Genomic DNA, 11,972 nt, shown 5'->3' with positions numbered 1-11,972 from the left:
TTTTTTTTACAGTTTACATTGTTCATTTGCCTAGCGTGCGCTCTAACTTTAATAACTCCCTCTTTGATTCAATTTGAAATAAATTTTGTGGCTAGTTTTCAATATACGAAGTTTTGCTACAGAGGTGCTGTTTGATGAAGAGAATTTTCGGACCAGTACCATATGAAAAGATACATGAACATGGTGAAGATCATATCTATAAATTACAAAAAACTTATGGAAAAAAAGACCAAGCGTGTACAATATATACACACATAGTAAAGCAAATGCCAAAAATGATTTGCGTGTTCTACCAAAACTGTCATGCAGGTGTGCTTTACATGCATATCATGGATTCTTTGAACATTTTTTTTTCAAAACTAAAAATATGTTTTTTAAAGTTACTAATATTATGATTATATATACTAGTACTCCCTCCGTCACATGAAAACGCTCTTATTTTATGGGACGGAGGGAGTACATGATAGTATGAATTATTCGCTATTCTGTGATGTTTCATGTTTGATTGCATGATAACAACCTTTTGCGCTCAACTCCAAAGTAGTATTGGCATGAGTCTAATCTGCATTTAACTATAACATTGCACGTAATGGACTCCAAGGATAACTCAAGCACTTTCCTGGTGCAACTAACCATTTTCTACATGTATTCACATCTATTTCTCTCTTCCTTTCTCTCTCACTCTCACTCTCCCTCTTCCTCTCTCTCACTCTCCCTCTTCCTCTCTCCCTCTCCCTCTTCCACTTCCTCTCTCTCTCACTCTCCCTCTTCCTCTCTCTCCTGCCGTCTCTGAATCAGATCGGTACTGTGTACACATATGTGTTGCTTTGCTTTTGGCATGCATGCAACCATGTCTTTTGGTCAGAGGAAGTGGCAGTGAACTGACAAGGCCATGCATGTGAGGAAGAACTGCACTGTGTAACGGCCATGCATGCACACGTACGGTATGTTGGTACAGGTGCAGGAATCGCGCATGCATGCAATTGACCAAACAAGACAAACCTGTAGAGCAGCCATGCCTGACTTGACCTACCTTTACCACGCCTGTCCTCTATAATTCGTGTCGCGTGTGCTCATTTGAGCATCGTTTCAGTTTCACGCCTTGTCACCATTGATCTCGACCCCACGAGAGAGCCAACTCGATTCGCTGTCAGGAAAACTAAAAAAAAAGCGGAGCTGTAACATGATGATCACCTGAATTTGGGCCAGGTTAATTAATTTAGTATATACTCCCTCCGTAAACTAATATAAGAGCGTTTAGATCACTATTTTAGTTATCTGAACACTCTTATATTAGTTTACAGAGGGAGTACCAAAGTTTTCACTTTTTCGCAAATGCTTTCGGAGCCATAGAAAATTCCTACAAAATGTATTCTGATGAGTACAAAACTTTTAACGCAATTTAATTCTACAAATTAAACAATTCCTATCTAAAACATCCTAAATGTCCTAATCCTCCAAATTTCTAAAAAAAATCTTTGGGACCAACGAGGTTTGTAAATCACACATACGTGAACTTTTTCCCCAGCTTTAAACGCACCTTAAATTAGTTTTTCTTGCTCTTGTTTACCTATGACATATTGTATTTGAGGACACTGCTGCCGGCATTTTTGATTAGTGGAATTCTAAGAACATAGGAATATGATATATTTTTTAGGACTGCAATGTCATGTCATTGGAATTTTAGAGGTTTTTTTGTTTGTTTGATTGGATGACCGGAATGCAAAAGGAAATTTTCCAAGAGATTAATTTGTGTGGATGCTAAATTTCACATGATATGTAGTACACATTAATTTAGGGGGGAGAATAATATATGTTTTTATAATGCAAATCAAAGAGGCTCTGGATAGTATGGGTTATGACATCAATAATTCGTTTCCACCTTTTATACAAATTGAGTCTTCTTCTTTACTCCCTCCGTTCCTAAATACTTGTCTTTCTAGGCATTTCAACAAGTGACTACATACAGAGCAAAATGAATGAATCTACACTCAAATGACTACTACATACGGATGTATGTAGACATATTTTAGAGTGTAGATTCATTCATTTTGCTCTGTATGTAGTCACTTGTTGAAATGCCTAGAAAGACAAGTATTTAGGAACGGAGGGAGTATATGATATCGTTGTGTGGCTGCAAGCAAAATCACATGCCATCTGTGAGTCCACACAATACTATTGGAGGTACTTCAAAGTTCGAGAAATGTCATTGCAAAAAAATAAAATAAAAAAATTGAGCAATGTGTGAAGCCCGTTGTGTGATTGTTCACGAGTAATAACCCTACAAGGAGGTGGGTGTGGGTCAGATTTACTACCCACGCACACACATATATAGGGTTAAAAGAAGTACCCAATTGGGGAAAAAAATTCCGTGCGTACGGGCTGTAAATCTCCCCCCGTGCATACCCTGCATTAGATGACGCCACGTGGTCCACCTCGCCATCCGACGATTCACTGCTCAGATGCTCGGTTCGTTGTTTCTCGGCTCGGCAGCCCTTGCGTTCGGCTCCAAAACTTGCCATGTACGTACGATTCCGGCTCCCGTCAGCTACGCATGGATTGATTCCTAACATATGCATGAAGATTGCTAGCTTCTGCTTCCTCGATGCAGCCAGGGAAGTGGCCATTCGATCCTGAATTTCTCATGGCCGAGCAACCAGAATATTGTCATCTAGGCGACGGGACTAACGGCCAGTTCGCCGGCTCAACGCTTACTGCAGCGGACGGAACGGTAAACATCTCGGCCGGGCGTCCGAAACGCGTCCTCTCCATCTCCATCCCATGATCAGTTCGGGCCGGAGCGACAGCCGCGGCCGACACGGGCCATTCTGCCGCAATCTGAAGCAGCACTACCGGGGAGAAGGTTGGGAGTGGCCATGGCGGAATCTGACAACGTCGCCTCCAAGGAAGACAAAGGTTTCTACAAGGAATTCAGTGCTATTGAACATACTGCGCGCAGAAGGTTGAGTAGCCTCCCTGTTGCAAAGGTTTTCATGAGCTATATATTTTTCCCTGCAAAAATCGTCAACTATAAAGTTGTAGCTATTCAAAGGCAAAACTGTTGTAAAGTATCAAATTTTTGGGATTTGCTGATTCATTTGCAATATAAGTATTTTCCAAATTGCCTGTGCTCAAAAAGTTCTCAGATTTCGTAATAAAAAATTAGCCTGACTTCATATGAAGTTTAGGCCTACACAAAAAGAGGTAGCATCTTTGCTACTGTTGAATAGCAAATCAGAGAAACCAGAGAAACAATAAAATAGTTAACCGCAGATTTATGGCGACATCAGATAACACATGCAGATTTTTGGCAAGAAGTCAGATAGATATTCCAAATTCCATTGTTTACATGAATTGGTCCTCACAATCTCAGGGTACTCATTATACAAGCAGGAAGCTACATCAGTTTGGTTCATTTTGCCAAAACATGAGCTCCTTCAGTACAAGACATATTTATATGACGATAGCTACAGAAAAATTTCACGGTTTTACATATGATATCATCAGTAGTGATGCTAGCTAGTATGGGATCGGTCTTGCTCTGTGCTCTTCATCTTGTTGATCAGCGACAAGCAATCTGATGCTATTTCCATTTGCCCTTCTGGCTGCTTGTATAGATCCCAAGTGAACTTGGATTATCAAACCATAGCCCACACCCCGTGAATTAGACAAAACCATTATCGAACAAGAAGCAATCAGAAAAGATTGCATCATCTCCGGTTTCCTGTCAGTCTCCTTTTCTCCAATGCTGAATTGGTTCCCAATTTTTCTGCAAAAAATGAATTAGTAAGTTTGTTCGGTTAAGACAGTGAAGTATACAGATGTGCTATCCATGACATCGCAGCTTCACAAGAGACAAACGTGGAAGAAACTTTGTCCAGGGTGAGACAATATTAATCTTTGCGTTGCCACACATCATCAAGGTGGTTCTGCTCACACCAACGATTCCAGACAGCTACCTACTAAACAGTGATTAATTAAATGTTATTGCTGACCACTTCCGCTAGAACGAAATAGATTGACATTTTTTTTCGCGGGGTGAAATAGATTGACATTAGAAACAAAAATCAATCAACATGAGACAAGGGGAGCAGCGGCGAGCAGAAGAGAAAGGGAATCGGAGACGTACCTGCGTCGTCTGGCTGCCGGCCGCACTCCCTCTATCAAGTGTAGGACGAGGGCGGGCGGGGGACGAAGCAGACGATGGTGGAAGCAAATGATCAGCCGGTGGCGTACGACGGAGACGACTGCGGTGGCGGCGGCGACTACGCCAAGGGATGCAGCGGCGGCGCCTGAATCTGACTCTAGTGCAGATGGGGTAAGGGATTGTGTGCCCAGTCCAGCCGAGCCGAAGTTTGAGAGGTTGCGGGCTTGTTTTGCAGGAGCCGAGAAGGGGTGCTCGAGCCGAGGAAGCCTGCGCACGGGAGCGGATCGTCGGATGGCGAGGTGGACCACGTGGCGTCATCTCACACAAGGTACGCAGGGAGAGCAGTTTACAGCCGGTATGCATAGAATTTTTTTCCCCAATTGGTATCATGGGAACGGGACTTTCCACTACAACCCGTACTATCCGCTCGATAGTGTGCATGTTGCCATCTTTGACCGTGAACTTAGTTGAAGTTTCTCAATCATTTTTCATAATTGCTCGAGGTACCTATAATAATTGTTTAATAAATATATCACTGATACATCAATAAATACTACTAGCACTCTTTTTTGAATGACAGTGCAGGAAAGAAATCACACCCATGACCATGAGTACATCGCACTCGCACCACTGTAGCAGCTAGCAGGAGGTTATGATTGCTTGCTGCTTATTCAGACAGACATGCCGTGCACGCAGGCGGGGGGTCAGATCAGGCGACCCACGGGGAAGTCCAGACGGGCTCGATGTCGACCAAGTGCCCGCCGGCGATGCCCAGCACCGTCGTCTCCCGGTCGCCAAGCGAGTACACGCCGATGGCATGCATCCCCTCGTCCCGCTGCGCCAAGTACACGCAGTTCTTCCGGATCCCCGGCGATGCCGACGACGACACCGCCACCGAGGCAGCCGTCCCCACAAACAGCGCCTTCCCGCCGGGAAGCTCCGTCGCTGCCTCCCACTCACGCCGCGCCGGCAGGAACCGCCGCACCTCCATTTGAACCGAATACTTGGGCCGGCACGAACACCGCCTTATGCCCTGCACTACTTTCTTCGCCACCAGGAGGAGCTCCCCATCGGACTCCACCAGATAGAAGCGCCGCCACTTCCAGTTGTACAGCTGGTGCCCGACCTCCTCCCCGTGCAGCGCGCGCAGAGGTTGGCGCTGTAGGCGAGCACCGCGCCGTCGTCGGCCAGGGCGCACAGCCGGCCGCGCCAGAATGCTACGTCCTGGAAACCTCCGTGCCCCGAGCCGGCGGCGTCGATCGTGGTCCTGCAGGAGGCGGACATGACGCTGTCCGGCCGGACGAGCTCGACCGTGCGGCCCGAGCGGCTGAGCAGGGCGGCCACCCAGCCGGGGGAGCTGGGCGGGGCGGAGAGCACGACCTTGGCGACCGGGAACGCGAGGGCCCGGGCCACGGCGACGGACTCGCCAGAGAAGACGTTGCACAGCGCGAGGGCGTTGTCCCCGTCTGAGGCCATCGCGAGCCAGCCCCCGATCTGCCCGCAGCACCGGCCGGCCGGGAGGGAGAAGGGGAGGATCTCGCGGCGCCTGAGGCTGAAGACGGCAAGTCCGGCGCCGGATCCTTGGCGGCGGAGGAGGAGAAGTGGGGCCTCGAAGGGCGCCGGGAATGGGGCCGGGGCGGCCCGCGCGCAGGAGCGCCACGAGGAGCAGACGAGCCGGACGGCAACGCGGGCGAGCGGGTCGAGCGAGCGGAAGACCTTCTCCAGGAGCTCCGGTGGGAGGTCGGGCCAGGCGGAGGACTCCGTCTGCCGACGGCGGGGACTGTACGGGATGGAAGCCATCACATCACACCGACCACTGAGCTTGGCTTTGGCCACTCTCCTCTGCCAGCATTTGCTTTCTTGCTACAGCATACAGTGGGGCCGCCCAAACATCAAAAGCATGCGCAGCTTGTAACTGACTGCGCTTTGCTGGTTTCCAATTTCGATTTAAGAAATGTTTCAACCGTAACCGAAATCGCTGAATTCCACTGAACTAGATGGATTTCGGTTTTCATTTTTGCCAACAGATATAATTTTTTTCACTTGTATATTTGCTACTACATAATTGGATTATTGTCATGTGTCCACACTGTATCTATCACATGCCTGAAATTCTGATGAAAGTGAATTTGCTACTGGATAAATTTTATGCAATAGGAGAAAGTAGCCTAAGTCATTGCCATGTATCTACGTTCAAGTCAGCTTATAACCACGCAAGTTGAGTCACATTCTGAGTACCTGTGAAACCACTAGTGCAGAACTGGGCAATAGCACCAGTTCGTAAGGCCCTTTTGTAACACTCTCGATGCGGCTATATCTCTCATGTGTCGGAGCACGACTTAGAGGCATAACCGCATTGAAGGCAATGTCGCAAGAGGGGTAATCTTTACACCTCCCACTTCCCATGTACTGAATAAGAAAGAGGTACCGAGTTAGCTTACAATCGCCACTTCACACATTACATGAATAAAGCATTACATCAACCAGATACAAACAAGGTCCGACTACGGAACCAAATAAAAGAAGACTACCCCTAATGCTACAGAGCCCCGATCGCCCTAACTGGACTCCACTACTGATCAACTGAGACGGAACAACGCAATGAACACGGTCTTCATCAAGCTCCTCCTTGAGCTCGGTTGTGTCACCTGCATGGTTGCATCGGCACCTGCAAACTGGTTTTGGAAGTAATCTGTGAGTCACGGGGGCTCAGCAATCTCACACCCTCGTGATCAAGACTATTTAAGCTTATAGGTAGGGAAAATGTATGAGGTGGAGCTGCAGCAAGCACTAGCATAAATGGTGGCTAACTTACGCAAACGAGAGCGAGGAGAGAAGGCAAAAGCACGTTCGAGAATCTATGATCAAGAAGTGATCCTAGACTACTTACGTTCAAGCATTACTCCAACACCGTGTTCACTTCCCGGACTCCGCCGAGAAGAGACCATCACGGCTACACATGCGGTTGTTGCATTTTAATTAAGTTAAGTGTCAAGTTCTTTACAACCGAACATTAATAAATTCCCATCTGCCCATAACCGCGGGCACGGCTTTCGAAAGTTCAAAAACCCTGCAGGGGTGTCCCAACTTAGCCCATCACAAGCTCTCACGGTCAACGAAGGATATTCCTTCTCCCTGGAAGACCCGACCAGGCTCGGAATCCCGGTTACAAGACTTTTCGACAATGGTAAAACAAGACCAGCAAAGCCACCCGATGCGCCGACAATCCCGATAGGAGCTGCACATAACTCGTTCTCAGGGCAACACCGGATGAGACATCCTACGAGTAAAACCAACCCTCAAGTTTCCCCGAGGTGGCCCCGCAGTCTACTCAGTTCGGACCAACACTTAGAGAAGCACTGGCCCGGAGGGGTAAAATAAAGATGACCCTTGAGTCTGCAGAACCCAAGGGAAGGTGGTAGGTTGTTAGTGCAAACGGTAAAACCAAGCTTGGGCCTTGCTGGAGGAGTTTTATTCAAGGCGAACTGTCAAGGGGTTCCCATTATAACCCGACCGTGTAAGGAACGCAAAATCAAGGAACATAACACCGGTATGACAGAAACTAGGGCGGCAAGAGTGGAACAAAACACCAGGCATAAGGCCGAGCCTTCCACCCTTTACCAAGTATATAGATGCATTAATTAAATAAGAGATATTGTGATATCCCAACAATAAACATGTTCCAACAAGGAAAAAACTCCAATCTTCACCTGCAACTAACAATGCTATAAGAGGGGCTGAGCAAAGCGGTAACACAGCCAAACAAAACTTTGCTAGGACAAGGTGGGTTAGAGGCTTGGCTTAGCAATATGGGAGGCATGATAAAGCATGTGGTAGGTATCGCAGCATAGGCATAGCAAAAGAGCGAGCAACTAGCAAGCAAAGATAGAAGTGATTTTGAGGGTATGGTCATCTTGCCTGCAAAGTTCTCTGAGAAGACGAAAGCTTGATCCTTGAAAACGAACTCAACGGGTCCTCGAACACGAACTCGTCTCCCGGCTCTATCCAAGGCAAGAACACAAGCAAAAGGAAACAATAATCAACCACGGTGCAATGCACAAGCAACATGATGCAAAACATGGTATCATATGCGGGATGTGATATGCAATGCATATGCATGCTCCGAAAGGAAAAGATTGAACCAGGCCTCAACTTGGAAAACAAAGACTGCCACTGGAAAGATGAGTTGATTTCGGTCGAAATCGATATAAAGATCACCGGAATCGGATGCACGGTTTGCAAATGGCAAGCAAAACAAATATGGCACAAGGCTGCGATTAACAGCACGAGGTCATCTAGATGCATCAAGAACAACAAGCTACTGCACTCTAACATAGCAGCAAGGCACATGGCAGGGATCCGCTCAAGATACTTGACAAAAGATGAACACTGAGCTACGACTAATTCACTCAATAGCAGGTTCAAACAAGTATGACAAAAGTGCAAAAGATATCAGGTTACAGACTTAGTGAAAATAACAACATGTCAGGAATTTAACATCAGGAAGCAATGTTTAGAGCAAGATAATAACATGCTACAGGAACATATCATGGCAAAGCAGGGCATGGCATGAAGCTACTCAAAACATAAAACAAAAGCCCCTTACTGACCATAAGCCAAAAGGGATCAGAAAATACAATGGCAACCATGTGAACATAGCAACTTTCGTTAACAAATTCAGACTTAGAAGAAAAACTGGAGCATGGCAAAACAGATATTGAGTAGGCATGTTTACGAGCTCGATGCACTCACCACAAGGCATTGCATGACAAACTAAGCATACACCTAGCAAGTAGACATGGCATGGAAGCTAAACATGGCAAGAACAACATCATAGCATGCATGGATCAACTACAACAAGCTCGGCAAAAATGCTTAACACGTAAACATTCTGTCAGGAACATTTTATAGCAAAAGTAGAGCTCGATTGACTCAAGCTAGGGTGCTCCATAATTGCAAACAAAGACATGGATGGAGAGAGCATAACAACATCTACAAAACATCCTTACTGATCATGCTCAAAAGAGGCATGGATCACTCTGTAGCAACATGAATACATGGCATAAAAATATTAACAGGGCAAAGACTTAGAAGATTTCTAAGTCCCTGAAAACAGCAACATTACGAGAGCTACTTTGCATGCTTGTTCTAGTCACCACAAAGATCACAAAAATACATGGCATACACCCCTGTAAATATGGCATGGCATACTTCAAAACACATGTAGAGCTCAAGTTCATAGGAGGCACACATTAATCATGGCAAAAATGACAAATGACCAATTACTGATAAGAATCTGAAACTAATATAAACTAGCACTCTTGCAACAACATTTAGGGCATCAAGATGAGCTCAAATGAACATGATGCAATGAGTTGAAATGAAGTACTTGTCGAGGCGAACAAATTGACATGCTACACGCCCAAAACGGAGCCACGGGTGCAAAGTTATGATGCGATGAAAATGCCCAAAAATACTGGGGACTTGGAGAAATTATACAACTCCGAGAACGGATCTAGGGTTTGACCCGGGTGCACGCAGATCGAGGCGGAGCCGGATCTTCGCCGGAGTGATAACCCACAAGTATAGGGGATCGCAACAGCTTTCGAGGGTAGAGTATTCAACCCAAATTTATTGATTCGACACAAGAGGAGCCAAAGAATATTCTCAAGTATTAGCAGCTGAGTTGTCAATTCAACCACACGTGGAAACTTAGTATCTGCAGCAAAGTGTTTAGTAGCAAAGTAATATGATAGTGGTGGTAGCGGCAACAAAAGTAAAGGCAGCAAAAGTAATGTTTTTGGGTATTTTGTAGTGATTGTAACAGTAGCAGCGGGAAAGTAAATAAGCGAGAACCAGTATATGGAAAGCTCGTAGGCACCGGATCAGTGATGGATAATTATGCCGGATGCGGTTCATCATGTAACAGTCATAACATAGGGTGACACAGAACTAGCTCCAATTCATCAATGTAATGTAGGCATGTATTCCGTATATAGTCATACGTGCTTATGGAAAAGAACTTGCATGACATCTTTTGTCCTACCCTCCCGTGGCAGCAGGGTCCTATTGGAAACTAAGGGATATTAAGGCCTCCTTTTAATAGAGAACCGGAACAAAGCATTAGCACATAGTGAATACATGAACTCCTCAAACTATGGTCATCACCGGGAGTGGCCCCGATTATTGTCACTTCGGGGTTGCCGGATCATAACACATAGTAGGTGACTATAGACTTGCAAGATAGGATCAAGAACTCACATATATTCATGAAAACATAATAGGTTCAGATCTGAAATCATGGCACTCGAGCCATAGTGACAAGCATTAAGCATAGCAAAGTCATAGCAACATCAATCTCAGAACATAATGGATACTAGGGATCAAACCCTAACAAAACTAACTCGATTACATGATAAATCTCATCCAACCCATCACCGTCCAGCAAGCCTACGATGGAATTACTCATGCACGGCGGTGAACATCATGAAATTGGTGATGGAGGATGGTTGATGATGACGACGGCGACGAATCCCCCTCTCCGGAGCCCCGAACGGACTCCAGATCAGCCCTCCCGAGAGGTTTTAGGGCTTGGCGGCGGCTCCGTATCGTAAAACGCGATGATTTCTTCTCTCTGATTTTTTTGCTCATCGAAAATCAATATATAGAGGTGGAGTTGGAGTCGGAGACGCAACAGGGGGCCCACGAGGTAGGGGGGCGCGCCCCCACCCTCATGAGAAGGGTGTGGGCCCCCTGGTCTTCATCTTTGGCGAGGATTTTTTATTGTTTTTTCTAAGATGTTCCGTGGAGTTTCAGGTCATTCCGAGAATATTTGTTTTCTGCACATAAAACAACACCATGATAATTCTGCTGAAAACAGCGTCAGTCCGGATTAGTTCCACTCAAATCATACAATTTAGAGTCCAAAACAAGGGCAAAAGTGTTTGGAAAAGTAGATACGACGGAGACGTATCAACTCCCCCAAGCTTAAACCCTTGCTTATCCTCAAGCAATTCAGTTGACAAACTGAAAGAAAGAAAAAAATTTACAAACTCTGTTTGCTCTTGTTGTTGTAACTTTGTCAAGCCAGCATTCAAGTTTTCAGCATAGATCATAACTAACCACATTTGCAATAATTCTCAGGTATCATCATTACTCATATCAATAGCATAATCAACTAGCAAGTCATAATAATAAATTTCGGATGACAACACTTTCTGAAAACAATCATAATATGATATAGCAAGTGTTGGGGAACATAGTAATTTCAAAAAATTTCCTACGCACACGCAAGATCATGGTGATGCATAGCAACGAGAGAGGAGAGTGTTGTCTACGTACCCTTATAGACCGAAAGCGGAAGCGTTAGCACAACGCGGTTGATGTAGTCATACGTCTTCACGGCCCGACCGATCAAGCACCAAAACTAAGGCACCTCCAAGTTCTAGCACACGTTCAGCTCGATGACGATCCCCGGACTCCGATCCAGCAGAATGTCGGGGAAGAGTTCCGTCAGCACGACGACGTGGTGACGATCTTGATGTTCTACCGTCGCAGGGCTTCACCTAAGCACCGCTACAATATTATCGAGGATTATGGTGGAGGGGGGCACCGCACACGGCTAAGAGATCAATGATCAATTGTTGTGTCTATTGGGTGCCCCCCTGCCCCGTATATAAAGGAGCAAGGGAGAGGAGGTGCGGCCAGGCAAGGGGCGCGCCAGGAGGAGTCCTACTCTCACCGGGAGTAGGACTCCCCCCCTTTCGATGTTGGACTAGGACTTGGGGGGGAAGGAGAGAAAGAGGGGAAAGGAAAGGGGGCCGCC

General features: G+C 46.1%; 1 protein-coding gene and 1 pseudogene across 1 annotated transcript; both read right to left on the bottom strand.

Annotated features, from left to right (window-relative positions):
* Nucleotides 1–3,367: 3,367 nt before the first annotated feature.
* Nucleotides 3,368–4,764, bottom strand: LOC119283793. Its single transcript, XM_037563197.1, has 3 exons — nucleotides 4,754–4,764; nucleotides 4,130–4,414; nucleotides 3,368–3,769 (listed from the first exon to the last, which is right to left on the bottom strand). Exons 1-3 carry the CDS (start codon nucleotides 4,762–4,764, stop codon nucleotides 3,520–3,522), a joined length of 546 nt encoding a protein of 181 aa, XP_037419094.1. The 3' UTR covers nucleotides 3,368–3,519.
* LOC119289361 lies at nucleotides 4,684–5,985 on the bottom strand (annotated as a pseudogene).
* Between the last annotated feature and the right edge of the window lie 5,987 nt (nucleotides 5,986–11,972).

The sequence above is a fragment of the Triticum dicoccoides genome, chromosome 4A, assembly GCF_002162155.2.
Source record: "Triticum dicoccoides isolate Atlit2015 ecotype Zavitan chromosome 4A, WEW_v2.0, whole genome shotgun sequence".
NCBI classification, from domain to species: domain Eukaryota; kingdom Viridiplantae; phylum Streptophyta; class Magnoliopsida; order Poales; family Poaceae; genus Triticum; species Triticum dicoccoides.
Note: the sequence above shows the minus strand (reverse complement) of the source record. Positions and strands in the feature narration are given on the sequence as shown.

Coding starts and splice junctions, on each gene's coding strand:
- LOC119283793 (XM_037563197.1), bottom strand. Junction 3,770..4,129: donor CCGGCAGCCAGACGACGCAG/GTACGTCTCCGA, acceptor CATTTTTTGCAG/AAAAATTGGGAACCAATTCA.